Source organism: Gallinula chloropus (assembly GCF_964237585.1).
Source record: "Gallinula chloropus genome assembly, chromosome: 32".
NCBI lineage: Eukaryota > Metazoa > Chordata > Aves > Gruiformes > Rallidae > Gallinula > Gallinula chloropus.
In genome coordinates, this window is record NC_140117.1 from 633,880 (window position 1) to 651,134 (window position 17,255).

Here is a 17,255-nt window from a genome sequence, read left to right on the forward strand (position 1 = left end):
CCTCTGATCATCCTTGTGACCTCCTCCAAGAGGTCCATGTCGTTCTGGCATTGAAGGCTCCAGAGCACTGCCAGATCATGTCCCCCTGTGCAGGACACCAACACACACACACAGAGCAGAGGGACTGGATTTATTCCATGCCTGTGCAGAGACAGGTGCTGGGTGGTAATTCCACAAAGCCATCACCCAGCACACACAATCTGCCCCATCTTGATCTTGTGACAGGGTTAGGAAAAGCCACCTAGACTGATGATAATTGGTTAGTAATTACCTCATCATCTGCTACTGGTCAAGCATTTCTAAATTAGCACAGATGTTCCTTGCAGGTATTTGGGGGGTTACTTGTCCAGTGTTTTAATTGTGTGGAGTATCCCAAACTCCTCCAGCCACCTTTCCCTGCCCCCAGTTCCTGCCCATTCCTGTTGCCTTCATCCCTCTCTGGCCATCCCCCAGCCCTCACCCCAGCTGGGGCAGGAGCTTTCCTCTTCCTCAGACATTCAGCTCTCCCCAAGGATGCTTGTTACTAAAGTGTGCTTTGGATGAGTCCTTAGGCTCATCTTCAGAGGGAGCAAAGCCATACAGAGCCCTGAACCCCCGATTAACCGTGTCTGGGCACCAACACAAACACATTTCTGTTCCACCTACTTGCAAAATTCTACTTCCTAGATTTCAGCAGAACAAGCACCAGAGCCTGCAGCAGAGAGGTTACAGCAGTGACAGCTGGAAATACAATCTAACACAGGGTGAGCAAACCTGTCCTGGCCACGGCTTGCGCATCCCCATGTGGCTCCTAACAATTACATCATCACACTGTTATCAGCTCTGCCTGAAGCAGGAATACAACACACAGCCCGTACCAGCCATGGTGGGCAAATGAGCTCTAGCCCAGAAAAAAACCCTCCCTGCCCCCCTGCTCCCTGGGCAGGGACAGGGCACAGAGGGTCATCTGCTGGTGTGGCCCAAAGACAGGAGTGCAGGCAGGGTCTGCAGAAGACCAGGAGCTCTATGGGTCTACAGGGAGGGTGGAAGTAGAGCAGGAGCTTCTGTCTCTGAGGCACAGCCCAGTTCCCTCTGTCTCCATCCAAAATCAGGAGTGGATGGTCTCTCCTTTGAACGAGGCCTCTGGGAAAGATCTTGAGCCTATTGTCACCATCAATGAAAGTCACCAGCCCCCGCGGGCAGTCCAGACAGACCCAGACTCTGCAGGGACCTGGGACAGGGACAGGGGGCTGGGAGGAGAGGTGACAGACTGAAACTGCCCAAAGCAGTGCAGCATCCCCAGTACCCCCCCCATCAGGTCCAAATACCCCTTCCTGTTCACAGAGTCCCTGGACACCCCCAGAACCCACCCTGAATCATCTCCTACCTCCTCTTCACCTCCACCTCCCAGCAGTGCCTCCCCTCACTGAACCCCTCACAGTCCAGCACACAGCACTGAAATGTAAATCTCTGAGTGGTGTTGAGTAGGTTCTTCCATACTCTTCCTCTTATCACACTTCTCCCATCTGCTGACATGATAAGTACCAGATGAGCCGTGTTGGGATCCAGGGTCACCACATCTGCATGGGACAGGAGCATCAGGGGCAGAGCTCAGTGCTGGGCAGGTTTCATCACCTTGGGGCCAGGATATGCCCCACAGGGCAGGACACCAGGCATCTCCTAAAGATCCCATCCCAGGACTGGCCCCAGCATGACCATAGCTGAGCTCAGTCCCATGGAAACAGGCAATGGTGGGGCTGTGGCCCCAGTGGGGAGGAGAGGGGCGGGGAGGCAGCAGCTGGGGCACAACAGTACTTGAGGTGTCAGGGGAGAGATGGCTCCTCTTGGATCCACTGATGGAACTCATAAGGGGTTGCACAGGCAAGAACACAGAGGGGGAACAGGCCAGTGCCGTGGTCTGGGAGTCACCAAACACACCCAGGCACAGCCTGGCCCACACATGGTCCAGCCCAGGTGCCCCTTTCACAGGAGGAAAGGGAGGAGAGCCACCCAGAGCAGCAACCAAACCCCCAATTACCTGGACTGTGGAGCAGCAGAAACAGTCTCCAGGCTACAAGGAGAGAGGTGCTGCTGGACCTTGTACTGACACCTTCATGGCTGAGGATGTGAAAGTTGGCGGGGGACATCATGGGGTGCAGTGACCATGAGATGGAAGAGTGCAGGATTCTATGTGGAAGGAGCAGGGCAATGAGTAGGATTGCAACCCTGGATTGGAGGAGAGCTACCTTTGGCCTCTTCGAAGACCACTTTGGGAGAATATCATGGGTTCAGGCTCTGGAAGGTAGAGGGGCCCAAGGGAGCTGGTCAGTATTCAAGCATCACTTCCTCTGAGCTCAAGATTGGTGCATCCTTAAGACTAGAAAATCAAGCCAAGTAGGCAGGAGACATTCATGGATGAGAAGAGAGCCCCAGAAAAGCACCAAGAAGAAAGCTTACAGCATGTGGAAAAAGGGAGTGGCCACTTGGGAGGACTATAGGGATGTAGTCAGAGAATGTATGAACAAGCAGCAAGGAAGGCTAAGGTGCACTTGGAACTAAAGTGGCAAGGGATGTTCAGGAGAACAAGAAGGGCTTCTTCAGATGCATCAGCAGCCATAGGAAGACTGCAAGAGCAGCAATTGTAGTTCAGAGGTGACTCCCTGTTTTAGTCAATGACCATTTGCCCACATGGCCTGTAAGAACGAAACCTTCTTCTCAATGCCCCTCTGCATGGCCTCAAGGCAGGAATCCTTCTCAGTGACCATCTACATGATTTCAGAGAAAGAAACCTTCTCAGTACTTGTCTGCATGGGCTCAGAGCTGGTCACCTCCACAAGGAGATGGATGTCCTGGCCAATCCCCCCAGCCCCTCTCTTTTCCTTTTTATCCCCAACCATTACATACTATGTCCTGGAATATCTTTTTAGTTTGGTTCCTCTGCCTCACTGTGTCTCTCTTAGCATCACACTGTGTCACCACTGTTGAGATCCATCACTGTGTTGCCAACGCAGCTCTGGTCACAAATCATTGTAGGGGGTTGGTGTTGGCTGGGCAGCAGGACCCACCAAGCTCTTGCATCACTCCTCGCCTCAGCAGGACAGGGAGTGGAGGGAAAAGATCTCATTAGTCAAAATAAAGAATGTGTAATAAGGAAAGAAGCAAAGGGAAAACACAACATTTATTCTCTATGTCCACTAAGCAGCCAATGTCCAGTCACCTCCCAGGAAGCCAGGCTTCAGCACGCACAGGAGTTCTCCACAAGACAAACATTACAAATAACAAACATCCCCTGTTCATCCTCCTCTCAGCTTTTATGGCTGAATAGATGTCCCAGGGTTTGCAATATCACTTTGGTCAGTTGGGATCAGCTGTCCTGGCTGTGCCCCCTCCCCAGGTCTTGCCCACCCACAGCCTACAAGGGAGGGGGATGTTGGAGAGACAGCCTGGATGCTGGGCCAGCCCTGCTCCCCAGCAGCCAAATCCCTGGGCTGGTACCAACACCCTGCTCACTCCCAATGCACAGCACGGCCAGGACTGCTGGGGGAAATGAACTCCACCTCATTCAGACCCAACACAGTCCTAAACACAGCACCATGCTGGGCTGCTGGGAAGAAAAGCATCTCTATCCCAGGGAAAAACAGCACAGCACTCAACCTAAGGCTGTGAGAGCAGCCCAGGTACTGGGAGAGGAGGTGGGGACCATTTAGTGCCTGTGCACACGCAGCAGAAATCATCTGCAATCTCAAAACTGGTAAAAAACAATTGCCCAGTCTTTGAAGTAAGGGAAACAAGGTGTTTTCCTTGGTCAGCAGAGCCACCAGTACAGCACCTGCACGATCAGCTCTCTGCAGGCAGCTCCTGGCCACCTCCAGCAGCCAGTGAGAGCTCAGGGGCCACATCCAGCCCCCAACCCTCATGCAATGGTCAGGCAGGGATCACTGCAGGGACAGCAGGAAGAGACAGTGTCATGCAGGCCCACTTCACTGTCCCCAGTTCTCTGCTCTGGGGGTCTCAACATCTCCCTCCACCAGCCCAATGTGCCTCCGGCCATGGGTTCCACAGGGACCACATTGGCACAGGGGAGAACTGGCACAGCCACAACCACCCCACCCTGGTCCCACACTGTTCCTTTGGCCAAGCTGTCAGAGCTCCTGTCTGTGCTGGTGAGGGAGAAACAGTCATGAGCTGCCAGCCCTGTGCTCACTGCGGACTCGGTGCATGTGCCAGGACCTGGCCCAAGAGCCATGGCCACACTGCAGCCACGAGGAGAGAAGGATGGCACTGCGAGCACCAGAGGTGACACAGAACCTCTTCCACATGTTCCCACTATGGGGCTGTAAAGAGGGGTGGCACAGGGAGGAAGGGGAATACACTGGAGACAGACAGAAACCAGAGCCAGGAGACTGCCCCTTGCAGATACCCCCTGGTGCTATTGTCCTCCAGGAGGTCACAGCCAAACATGTGCTGCAGCGTGTGAGCCCCTGAAACACGAACAGGGAGATGGGGCTGAGGGACTGCTGCAGCCCTGGGCCTTCAGTGGGGCAAGGTTCCCCTAGCAGCACCCTCCACTCCAGCCCTGTGTGAGGCCCGAGGGAATTGGGCACTGACATGAGCTGCCTCCGCCCTGCCCAGGGCCCGCAGCACTTGAGGCATCACGTAAAGCTGTGACACAGACCCCCCTGCACCCAGGTTGTAGGAGCCCCTCTGGTTCTGGGGGTCTCAACTGCCATGGGAACCATGAGGGCTTTGAACATCCAGCCCAGCACCAGCAGCTGGGGTGCCAGGAGGAGCTGTGCTCCCAGCTTAGTAACTGCCTCCACCTTCTCAGAGACAGGGCAGGATGAGAAGCTGAAAATCCTTGACTGCTTGACAACAATTAAACCATCAGGGTGGTACCAACACCCTAAATCCCAAACACAGCACTACACTCACTGCAAGATGAAAATTAACTGTAATCCTGCTGAAAACAGGACAGCAGCTGACACAGAACCTCATGCAACAGGGTAGGACAGTTAGGCAGGAAAAAAAAAGGAAAAGAAAAAAAAAGATAAAAAGAAAAAGAAAAAAAGAAAAAAAAAAAGAAAAAAAAAGAAAGAAAAAAAGAGAAAGGAAACAAACAGCAACCTAAAAAAAACCAACCCTGAAACCGCTGTCTCCAACACACATTAACAACCCACTGGTTCAGGGTGTCAGTCAGGATGTCAGTATTACAGCACTGCCTTAGGAGCTGCTAAGATTTATGGTTGATGACTCAAAGAACACATAATCACTCAGCTGTGAGAGATGTGGTCTCTGGATCTCTGCAGAACATGAACTGCATGTGCTGCCCCAACACATGGAGAGAGCCCCTGACCACAGACATCTCTGAGTGTGACTCAGAATAGCACTTGTGGGAATTCAATTTCTACCATCAGCTCCTGCCTCTGCCACTAAAAGGGAGCGCAGCCTTGCTGAGTCGTAACGCTCATTGCAGTTGGGGTGTCTGACTTGTCCTCTGGCTGTATTGGGATGGCATTTACATCACCAGGTCCTAAGGGAGCATATTGTACAACTGACACTGACCTTACTATGGTGTGCTGAGTACACCTGATTCTAATACAAGTTGCAACTGTTGTAGCTACAGGCATCCTCAAAGGCTGAAGGAGACCATGTAGCCATCCAGTGAGTGACAACCAAATATGGCAAAACCTTTCCCAAACAGTTCGTTCCTGGCCAGGCAAGTATCGGTTCTGAACTGCTGACTGTGCTGCTCCTCTTGGCGGTTTTCTGGAGGTGTCTGGTGTGGATTTGTTGTACGTTGCGGATGTGGTCAAATGGGGATGTGTGTGGGGAAGTGAGTGGGTGTGTTTCTCTAGGTTTCGGCTCCCTGAGCCCTTGGTGCTCTCTGGGGCTCCCCCTCCTTTTCCTCACTGCCCATTGTAAACCAGCACTTGTGACTCCCCGCTTCCCGCTGTGGCTCAGCCGAGACAGTGGGAGTCGGGAGCCCTTCCAGGCAGAGTCCTGGTGGGAGCTGCTTTGCCCGGTCACCCCCAGCTCCCCTGGGGTGAACAGTCTGACCCTGGGACAGGCTCAGCCCGTGCACCAGCAGTGGGGAGTATCCAGGCACCGGGCTGTGCCCGTGTCCTCCTCGTATCACACCGCACCGACCCGCTCGGAGTTCCCAGCTTCCCCTGTGTCCTGTGGCTGGGGCCCTGCCGAGTGCTGCCGGAGCTGTGCCCACCGAGCCAGCTCTGGGATGGATGGGCAGCAGCCCTGCCCTCCTGTCCCCCTGGGCTCTGGGTGCTCATCCCTGGATACTGGCGAGATGAGACCCAGCATGGGTACCCCCTGCTCAGGTGGGCACAGGACGTTCTGCGCTGGCTTGGACTCGGACCCTTGATGTGTGTGGGCACAGAGAGCTTCCTCTGTTAAGAACAGTGTGAAGTCCAGCGGAGAGTGGAGGCTGACAGCAGGCTGTCGTTGGCTGGATGGAGTCACACCGCCCATGAGAGCTGCTGTGCTGGACATGCTGGAGCTCCAGCAGGAACTGGAGTCAGAGGCAGCACAGTGGGACGCCCCAGTTGATATCACTACTGGATTTTTCTGGATGCCTTTGGCAGCAGAGATTAGGGCACAGTTTGCTGTCCCTGGAAGGGTGCCCAATCCACCTGGAATCGACTGTCCCAGAGGTGGAAACACAGCCCCACCATCTGCCCCGGGGTTAACCCTGACTGCGCTGGAAGGGGTGAAGCCCCAGAGCACCTGCAGTACACTGATGACATCATCATATGGGGCAGGAGAGCAGAGGAATTCTCTGAGACAGGGCAGAAGATAGTCCAGATCCTTCTGGAAGGTGGTTTTAGTGGTTTGAACTGGTAAGCTGATGGACCTGTGCAGGAGATGCAGTATGAGCAGTGCCAGGAAGGAGCGCTGCCAAGCCCGAGGCACACTGGGCACAGGTGATGGCAGACACAAGTGACCCATTGCATGAGGGACAGCGGGGACAAGGGACAGCTCCTGCAAGCCCCAGGGGTGCCCACACTCTCTGGAAGGTTTTTATCCTTGTCCCATCTGTTTCACCCACAAACCCACATGGTGTCAGAGCCGGGTGGGGAGAGCCACAGGGTGCCAGATGCCTGCGTCCCCCTGCCACAGACAGGTCTGGGGGTCTCAGGGTGTCCCAGGGTAGGGGATGAAAGTGGCACTGGTGTGGGGGGAAGAACTGCGACATGGGGTGCCTAGGGGTGACCCCAGCCTGGGGGATACAGGTGAAATGGGGCTGTGGGGGGGTCTGGGACCCTGAGGGGGTGGGGGGGTTAGGCGGTCCCGTGGGAGGAGTTACTGGTAAGAGTCTCTGGCTGCCATTGCTGGGTGGGTGGTGGCGCAGCCAATCATGGGTCTCGGGGCGGGGCTGGCAGCGAGGTTTGTCCTGGAGCGGGGCTCCTTTGGCTCAGAACATTTGGGACCCGGAGAGGATGGATGGGGCTGGACCGGGCACTGGGGCTGCTTCTGCTGCTGAGGGTCCTCGGCTGGGCGGCGTGTGGTAAGTGCGGGTGGGTCCCAGGAACCCCACTGGACCCAGTTTCTTGATAACGGTTCTCCATTCCCTGCACACTGGACCACCCCGGGACACAGAGACCCCCAGTCACTCTCCCCAAGGACCAGCTGCCCCCTTGGAACACTCCCCTTCCATCCTCTTCCATCCCTTTCCATCCCCTTCCATCCCTTTCCATCCCCTTCCCAGACGCTCCCACAGATCAGTTTCTCCTTAGTGCCAGAGACCCCCTTGGATCCCCTTCCTGGGCACCTCGGGTCCTTCACTGACAGAGCCCCCCTTTCCTCATCACCAGGACCCTCTGGCTTCCCTTCATGGGAAGCAGGACCCCACTCCTGCACCCCATCACTATGGGCACCCTCACCCTGCACCCCCCACCCCTCACTGACCCCTGTGTCCCCACAGAGCTCCACTCCCTGCGCTACCTCCACACCGCAGTGTCAGAGCCCAGCCCAGGAGTACCCCAGTTTGTGTCCGTGGGGTACGTGGATGGGAACCTCATTTCGCGCTACGACAGCGAGAAGGGGAGGGCGGTGCCCCAGTCAGACTGGATGGCGGCCAACCTGGACCAGCTGTACTGGGACCAGCAGACCCGGATTGAGCAGACCAGTCAGGAGATTTCCACAGTGAACCTGGACACACTGCAGAGCCGTTACAACCAGAGTGGGGGTGAGTGTGGGCTGGGAAGGGGCTCTGTGGGATGGGAGATCTCCACTCCCTCCTCCCCCATGAAGACACTACCCTTCCTCATGCTACTGCCCTGGGATGTGCCGATCCTTCCCAGTCCAGTGCTGTTGGCAAAGGGCTCCAGGCACCCCTGTCCCCCAGTCCCACACTCCATGGGATCCTTTGTGTCACAGCCAGGGAGGCTTCTGGGTGCCCCACCAAGCACATTCTGGCCTTCTCCCCACCATGCCCAGCACCCATCCCAGGCCTGGCTGCCACATCACAGCACTCACCATCCTGTGGCAGTGAGTACTCTCAGAACCTGAGAACTCTCATAGGAGCTCCCACCCTGTGTCCCAGCCCCTCACCATTTCTATGGTACTTTGTACACCTCACCTCAGAGCCAGAGGGGCTTTACCCTACCCATGCCATCTCCTATCTGATCCCTCTCCCAGCATTCAGAACCCTGTTCCATCCCCTTGCTGTTACAGTGTGCCATGGGGCTGGGTGCCATCTCAGCCATGCCCTGGGCACAAGAGGTCTGTGTCACAGCTGTACATGATGTCCTGAGTGCTGTGGGTCCTGGGCAGGGTGGGGGTAGCTCTTGTTTCAGTGCCCGATTCCCCAGGCCTCACACAGGGCTGGAGTGGGAGGTGCTGCTAGGGGGGCCTTGCCCCACTGAAGGCCCAGGGCTGCAGCAGCCTCTCAGCCCCATCTCCCTGGTCATGTCTCAGGGGCTCACACACTGCAGAGCATAGTCAGGTGTGACCTCCTGGAGGACAATAGCACCAGGGGGTATTGGCAAGTCGCCTACGATGGGAGGGACTTCATTGCCTTCGACACGGACACGATGACGTTCACTGCGGCAGATCCAGCAGCACAAATCACCATGAAGAACTGGGACGTGAATGGGACAGTCACTGAGCACATGAAGCACTACCTGGAGAACACCTGCCCTGAGTGGCTGAGGAAATACATGAGCTATGGGCAGGCCGTGCTGGAGAGGAAAGGTGAGGGGAGATGGGGACACTGGGGAGGGGCCAGCGTGGATGTGTGTGCCAGCCCTCACTGCCACCCCCTCCCCAGAGCCCCCCACGGTCCGAGTGACAAAGAAGGAGACCCATGGGAACCTGACCTTGCACTGCCGCGCTTACGGCTTCTACCCACGGCCCATCACCATCAGCTGGCTGAAGGACGGTGAGGTCAGGGACCAGGAGACCCAGCGGGGCAGCATCGTGCCCAACAGCGACGGCACCTACTACACCTGGGTGTCCATCGAGGCCCCTCCTGGGGAGCAGGACAAGTACCGGTGCCGTGTGGAGCACGCCAGCCTGGCTGAGCTGGGGGTCTTTGTGTGGGGTGAGTCTGGTGGCTTTGGCATGGGGAGTGGTGGGCTGGTGGTATTCCCCTTCCCCTCCTCACCACCCTGCTCATCCCCAGAGCCAGAATCCAACTCATCAGCCATTGTGCTGTGGGTGGTTGTTCCCCTTGCCATCCTGGCTGTCATTGCCATCACTGGATTCATCATCTGGAAGCGCAGATCAGGTAAATCCCCAGGGTGTGGGAGGAAGGCAGAGCCCAGGAGGCTGGTAGGAACTGTGAGCACAAGCCACAGCACTCTGAGCCCCTGAGCCTGAGGGTGAAGCACAGTGGATGCTGATGCCTTTTTCTCTCTCCGTTTTTATGCACTGTGCCCACAGCGAGCATGAGGTGGCAGCTCGCAGCTGTTTCTTCCCCATAGGCACAGATGGGAGCTCTGGCAGCTTGGCCAAAGGTATGACATGGGACTGGGGGTGGATGGGGCAGGCCCAGCTCTCTGTGCTCCCCCTTGAGACCCATGGTCAGAGCGACACTGGGCTGTTGGTGGGGGACTCTGAGACCACCAAAGCAGAGGGTTGGGGACAGGGACTTTGCCTTGGGTGACACTGTCTCTTCCTCCCATCCTTGCAGTGATCACAGTCTTACTGCTCCATGAGTGACCGGGGGGCCTGGATGTGGCTCCTGCACTGTCACTGGCTGGAGAGGCAGGGAGCTGCCTTCAAAGCGCTGATCATGCTGCACCAGCACATGGTGCTACACTGGTGGCTCTTCTGGCTGGGGTAAATGCCTTGTTTGCCTTACTTTCTTTCCCACAGTCATTGACTGTGCTGGTTTTCCCTGGGATAGAGTTGGGTTTCTTCCCAGCAGCCCAGTGTGGTGCTGTGTTTAGGAGTGTTGGGTTTGGCTGAGGTGGAGTTCATTTCCCCCCAGCAGTCCTGGCTGTGCTGTGCATCAGGAATGAGCATGGTGTGGGTACCACCAGCCCAGGGGTTTGGCTGCTGGGGAGCAGGGCTGCCCCAGCATCCAGGCTGTCTCTCCAACATCCCCCTCACCAGTAGACTGGGGGTGGGCAAGACCTTGGGAAGGGACACAGCCAGGACTGCTGCCCCCAACTGACCAAAGGGATATTCCAAACCCTGTGGCATCTGCTCAGTTACGAAAGCTGAGAGAAAGGAGGATGAGCAGAGGATATTTATTATTTACAGTGCTGGCTTTCTAGAGCAACCACTGCACATACTGGAGCCCCTTTTCCTGGGACGTGGCCAGACATTGCCTGCTGATGGTGAATAAATGCTGATGGAGAAACAGTGAATAAAACTTTTGGTTTTCCTTTACTTCTGCCCAGGGCTTTTGCTTTATTCAGCTGCCTTGGTTGGGAGTTTGTTCCTGTTCCATCTTTTTTTCCTCCCCTCCCTGCCCTGCTGAGGAGGGGAGTGATGGAGAAGCTTGGTGGACACCTTCTATGCAGCCACAGCCAACCCCTTACAAGATTTTTGATAAAAACTGGATTGGTATCACAGTGATGGATCTCAACAGTGGTGGCACAGTGTGATGTCATAAATGGACACAATCACACATGTGCCCCAATCTATGTGAGGGAGCCCTGGGACAGGCTGCCCAGGGGGTGTGGAGGCTCCTTCTCTGGAGAGATGCAAGACTTGTCTGGACACCAACCTGTGCAATATGAGCTGGGGAGCTGCTTTGGCAGGGGGGTTGGACCCGATGAGCTCTTGAGGTCCCTTCCAACCCCTATGATTCTATGATTTAGGAACCTGAGAGGGTAAAGTCCCACACTGGTGTCCCTGAGCAACCCACTCTCCCGGGCACATGCCCTTGGGCTTTCCCAGACCCAGGGATGCTGGGATGGAAAGGACAGGCAAGGAGGGAAAGGGATGAGCAGGGGTGACTGTGGGCTGGGCTGGGGCTCTGTGCACACTCTGTGTGGGTGTCCGGGAGGTATGTGGGGCCAAGGGGGGTCACCTCCAGGAGCGCCTGCAGCAGGCAGATGTTCATGGCCGCCCCCCCCACCCCCGAGCTGGATCCGCCGCTTCTGCGGGGACGGGCGCGAGGGGGCTGGCACTGCGGGGCGGGGGGCACAAAACTACACACCCCTGCTCTGGTGATAGCACTCCTGCACTGTGGCCAGGACCACACAGTTCATCTGCTGACTGTTCTGTCCCATTGGGGTATTCCTGTCCCAGTGCTGATGGTCCAGGTTGGCTGCGATCCCCTTTGCCCTGGGCACCATCCTCCCCTTCCTGCTGTCACAGCGAGAAGGTTCCCATCCACATTCCCAGTGACACAAACTCGGGCACCCCCGGGCTGGGCTCTGACACCCCGATGTGGAAGTAGCGCAGGGAGTGGAGCTCTGTGGGGACACGGGGCACGGTGAGGGGTGGGGGGTGCGGGGACCCTCAGTGCGGGGGGAGTGGGACTGGTGGGGGGATGCTGGGGCACCGAGGTGTGTCCAGGAGGGGGTCCTGCTTCCCAGGAAGGGAAGACCAGGGGTCCCCGGTGTCAATGATGGGGAACGTCCCAAGGAGAAGCAGATCTGGGGGGAGGTTGGACTGGGGGGAGGAAGACAAAGCCAGGCCGGGGGAGAAGGGGGGGACCGTTCTGAGGGGGCACCCAGTGTTTTGTGGGAGGGAATGTGGGCTCGATTAGCCTGGGGGACCCCAGCAGCCAGTGAAAGGGCTCCACTGTACACCACCCCGACGAGGAGCCCCAGCAGCAGCCCCAGACCCAGCACCCGGCCCAGCTTCATCACCCCACTCCGGGGCCGCATGAGGCAAATGAACAGAAAGAGCCCCGCTCCTGGACAGACCTGGCTGCCAGCCCTGCCCTAAGCCCCGTGATTGGCTCCGCCACCACCCATCTGCCAATGACAGCCCAAGATGCTTCTGATGTCACTGGGCGCAGGCAGATCCCATTTCTGCAGGTTGGCAGAAGCGAAGCGAAAGCAGTGCAGGGGGGAGGGGCAGTCACAGCCCTCCTGTACCCTTGGCCTGGGAAGCCCCAGTGGGCCGCCCAGCCCTCAGCCACCCCCGATGCCCTGAACCCTCCTCAGGGCCCCAGACACCCCCCATGGCCCCACTTCGCCTGTATCCCCCAGCCTGGGCCCTCCAAGTCACGGTTCTTTCCCCCCCAGCCCAGCCCCGCTCTAGGCCCCTTCCCCCGGGCACTGAACCCTCCAAAAGCCACAATCAAAACTCAGCAGCCTCGGGGGCTGTTCCTCAGGGACCCTTTATCACAGCACCGGGCAGACAGGGCGGCATCGCTCCTCCAGTGTCTGTGCCCTGTAAACAAACCCTCCCCCTCTGGACACACACTGACCACACACAGGAGATGGAGTATGTAAGAAAGGCCGGGGTTATGCAAATTATTTACAGAAACTCATTTACAGAAAACCAGATACAGCATGCTCAGGGACACTCAGGGGAGGGGTCTTCTGAGGGGCTTCAGGGATGAAGGCTGGATGTCTTCCTCTTTCTCAGCACCAGCTCTTTATGCTTTTCTCCAGTCTCAAAACTCTGTTCCTATAAAAAGAAGTTAGGAATCCATTTTAGCTGACAACAAGATGCACTCTGTCTCTTAATTGGTCATTGGTCTCATTATTTATTCCTCACCTATCTTCAGCTTGTTATCCTCAAGGTTGTTCCCCTGTTAGGGTTAAATTGTGTAGCTGCTCTCAGGAACCAACTCACACGGCTACAGACAGATGCTACTAAAATCCAAACCAGGCAAATATTTTCTGTTCTTAAAACATGCAAATTCTCCTTATATAAAAGCTACCTTAATTAATTGCCTATCAAATCTCAAAATTAAAATATTGGTGACAACTGAACTGCCCAATTATGAAGGCATTGCAAACAAAGCATTTCCCCGGCCAGCAGAGCCACCAGCACAGCAGCGTGGGAAGGCGCAGCGTCATCGGTTCCGGCTGCCTCCAGAACCTCTGTATGCAGCCAGTGAGAGCTCAGGGGGCACATCGAGGCCCCTCAGGTCCTTCCTGGAGCAGCTGGTCTAAGATCACTGCAAAATTGGAATAGACAGTGTCACACAGGCCCACCTCCATGTCCCCAACCCTCTGCTCTGGGGGTCTCCACATCCCCCTCCCCAGCCCGAGGTCACTCAGGCCATGGGTTCCACAGAGGAGCAGAGAGCTGGGGCTGCCCCATCCAACCCCCCCGTCCCACAACCTACGGCTGGATGAGCTGGAAGGACGCGTACCACTGGATGAGCTGGGAGTCACCCTGTCTCTGCCTGTGAGGAAGAAACAACTGTGAGCTGCCAGCCCTGTGCTCGCTGAGGGCTCAGTGCACGTGACAGGAGCCAGCCCAGGAGGCATGGCCACACTGCAGCCACCAGCAGAGGAGGATGGCACCGCGTGCACCAGAGGGGACACACAACCCTGCTATGGGGCTGTAAAGAGGGGTGGCACAGGGAGAAAGGAGATGGGGTAACACCAGCAGCAGCCAGAAACCAGAGTTACGAGACCACCCTGGCACTGGGCAATGGCTGGAGCCAGACCCAACCCTGGTACTCACTTGGTGCTTTGCCATAGCCATTCCTCCCTGCAGAGAGAAAGAGGCATCAGAATCCACCGTGCTTCACCCTCAGGCTCAGGGGCTCCCCAGAGCGCTGCGGCTTGTGCCCACAGCCCCTGACAGCCCCCCAGGCTCTGCCGTCCTCCCACACCCTGGGGCTTTACCTGATCTGCGCTTCCAGAGGACAAATCCAATGATGCCAGTGATGCTGATGACAGCCAGGACAGCAATGACCACCCACAGCATGCTGGTTGACGAGTTGGACTCCAGCTCTGGGGATAAGAAGGGCTGTGAGGAGGGGAAGGGGAACCCCCTCCAAAACCCCTCCATGTGCCCAAGGCCACCAGACTCACCCCACACAAAGACCCCCGGCTCAGCCAGGCTGGCGTGCTCCACACGGCACCGGTACTTGTCCTGCTCCCCAGGAGGGGCCTCGATGGACACCCAGGTGTAGTAGGTGCCGTCGCTGTTGGGCACGATGCTGCCCCGCTGGGTCTCCTGGTCCCTGACCTCACCGTCCCTCAGCCAGCTGATGCTGATGGGCCGTGGGTAGAAGCCGTAAGCGCGGCAGTGCAAGGTCAGGATCCCATAGGTCTCCTTCTTTGTCACTCGGACCGTGGGGGGCACTGGGGAGGGGGTGGCAGTGAGGGCTGGCACACACATCCACTCTGGCCCCTCCCCAGGGTCCCCATCTCCCCTCACCTTTCCTCTCCAGCACGGCCTGCCCATAGCTCACGTATTTCCTCAGCCACTCAGGGCAGGCATTCTTCAGGTAGTGCTTCATTTCCTCAGCGACAGTCCTGTCTGCCTCCCACTTCCTCTTGGTGATTTGTGCTGCTGCATCTGCCGCAGTGAACGTCATCGTGTCCATGTTGAAGTCAATGAAGTCCCTCCCATCGCAGGCAATTTGCCAATATCCCTTGGTGCTACCATCCTCCAGGAGCTCACAGCCAAGCATGGACTGCCATGTGTGAGCCCCTGAAACACGACCAGGGAGATGGGGTTGAGGGGCTGCTGCAGCCCTGGGCCTTCAGTGGGGCAAGGCCCCTTGGCAGCACCCCCCACTCCATCTCCGTGTGATCCCCAAGGGAATTGCACACTGATATGAGAGCTACCCCCACCCTGCCCAGGGCCCACGGCACTTGGGGGGGGAGGTCACATGAATCTGTGTCACAGACCCCCTGTGCCCAGGGTATGGCTTGGCTGGTACCCAGCCCCACACACCCTGCAACAGCAAGGGGATGGGACAGGGTTCTGAAAGTTGTGGGGGCAGGGACAAGAGATGGGATTGGTTGCAGGAGCCCCTCTGGCTCTAGGGTGGGGGGTACAAAGTTCCAAATGAATAGTGAGGGGCTGGGACACAACATGGGAGCCCCTCTGGTTCTAGGGGTCTCCACTACCATGGGGACAGTGAGGGGTGGGATGTGGTGGCCAAGTCAGTGATAGGGTGCTGGGTACTGGGCGGGGAGGGATGCGCTGGGTTTGAGGGGCCTCTGCAGCTCTGGGACAAGGTCTCCCCTCGTGCTGGGAACCTGCTGACAGTGGTGCTGGGCAGGGCAGGGTAGGCACAGGCCAGCGCAGTAGTGTGGAGCTGGGAAGGGACTTCTGCGGTGATGCAGCTCTCACATCCTATAGAGCCCCATTTCAACCCACACTCACCCCTGCTCTGGTTGTTGAGTTCCAGCGTGGCCAGGCTCATGCGGTAAAATTGCTCATGGTTCTGTCCGATCTGGGTCTGCCAGTCCCAGTGCTGCTGGTCCAGGTTGGCCGCCATCCAGTCTGCCCGGGGCACCGCCCTCCGCTTCTTGCTGTCGTAGCGCACAATGAGGTTCCCGTCCACGTACCCCACAATCACAAAATCAGGCACCCCTGGGCTGGGCTTCATCATTGCAGTGTAGAAGTAGCGCAGGGAGTGGAGCTCTGTGGGGACAAAGGGCACAGTGAGGGTTGTGGGGTGCAGGGAGCCACGGTGCGGGGGGATGGGACTGGTGGGAGGATGTTGGGGTGGTGAGGTGTGCCCAGGAGGGGGTCCTGCCTCCCAGGAAGAGAAGACCGGGGGGTCCCCAGTGTCAGTGACGGGGGGTCTCACGGAGAAGCAGATCTGGGTCTGGGGGTGGGGGGCGAGTTGGAGTTGGGGATGGCAAAGCCCGGTCAGATGGGGAAGTGGGGGGAGCATTCTGAGGGGGCACCCAGTGTCCCGGGCGAGAGACTGGCGGCTCCCTTCACCCGGGGGGAGTTCCCAGAGCCCAGGGAAGGGGGGCCCGGAGTGGTCCTGGTGCTCCGGGGTGGAGGAGGGTCAAGAGGGGTCCCGGTGCCCAGGGATTGGAGCATCCGATCCTAGGAAATGTGATCTGGGGTGGGTCCCAGCGCCCAGGGAAAGGGCTCCGGGTCCCTGCCCGCACTCACCGCACGCCGCCCTGATGAGATCACCCAGCAGCAGCAGCAGTCGCACAGCCAGCGCCCGGCTCGACCCCATCGTTCTGCTCCGGGGCAGCAGGAGACAAACAAACCCCGCATGGGTCAGACCTCATCGCCAGCCCCGCCCTGAGCCCTGCGATTGGCTCTGCCACCACCCATCTGCCAGTGGCAGCCCGAGACGCCTCTGACGTCACCGGGCGCCAGGCAGATCCCGTCTCTGCAGGTTAGAAGTGAAAGCGAAGGCGCCGAAATCGCAGAGAGCAGGGAAAGCGGCGTGGGGGGAGGGACAGGCTGGGTGTTTCGGAAGCATCCAGCTATTCTCTGGCGTCTGACAAGGTTGTGATTGAAGTAACTGACATTGAGAATCCAGCTTCATTCCTCAGTGCCACCACTACTGAACCACTGACACATGTTAGCTCAGACACAAAGGGAGCTGTGTATTCTAGCAGAGCTGATTCAAAAGAAGAACCTTCAGAAGATGCCCAACATCCCTGGTTCATGTATGGCAGTAGCTCTGTCCAGCAAGGTATCCGTAAGGCAAGATATGCAGGGACCGCTACCGACCAGGTCATAGAATCAAATCCTTTTCCTATTGGAACTCCAGCCCAAAAGGCAGAAATTATTGCTTTGACTACAGCATTAGAACTTGCAGCTGGAAAAAATGATAAATCTATGGACAGATTCTAAGGACACCTTTGGAGTTGTGCATGCCCATGGAAAGAATGTGGGCTTTTTACGAGCCAAGGGAAACACATTAGGCATGCAGGAGAAATACTTCACTTATCAGAAGC

General features: G+C 57.3%; 3 protein-coding genes across 3 annotated transcripts in view; 1 reads left to right on the top strand and 2 right to left on the bottom strand.

Moving 5' to 3' along the window:
• The window catches only part of LOC311202782 (class I histocompatibility antigen, F10 alpha chain-like), a gene marked incomplete at its 5' end in the record, with an annotated part of 129,951 nt that overhangs the window by 8,362 nt on the left and 104,334 nt on the right, over positions 1 to 17,255 (bottom strand). The window lies entirely within an intron of this gene.
• LOC311202829 (class I histocompatibility antigen, F10 alpha chain-like) lies at positions 7,438 to 10,158 on the top strand (the record flags this gene model as incomplete). Its single annotated transcript, XM_084277479.1, has 6 exons — positions 7,438 to 7,501; positions 7,919 to 8,182; positions 8,914 to 9,189; positions 9,266 to 9,538; positions 9,620 to 9,724; positions 10,130 to 10,158. The coding sequence occupies 6 exons, from the start codon at positions 7,438 to 7,440 to the stop codon at positions 10,156 to 10,158; spliced, it is 1,011 nt and encodes a 336-aa protein (XP_084133605.1).
• Positions 12,725 to 16,522, bottom strand: LOC311202830 (class I histocompatibility antigen, F10 alpha chain-like; the record flags this gene model as incomplete). The annotated part of the gene is made up of 9 exons (XM_084277480.1): positions 12,725 to 13,035; positions 13,126 to 13,531; positions 13,703 to 13,762; positions 14,047 to 14,073; positions 14,211 to 14,318; positions 14,400 to 14,672; positions 14,749 to 15,024; positions 15,706 to 15,966; positions 16,453 to 16,522. The coding sequence occupies 8 exons, from the start codon at positions 16,520 to 16,522 to the stop codon at positions 13,476 to 13,478; spliced, it is 1,131 nt and encodes a 376-aa protein (XP_084133606.1). The 3' UTR covers positions 12,725 to 13,035; positions 13,126 to 13,475.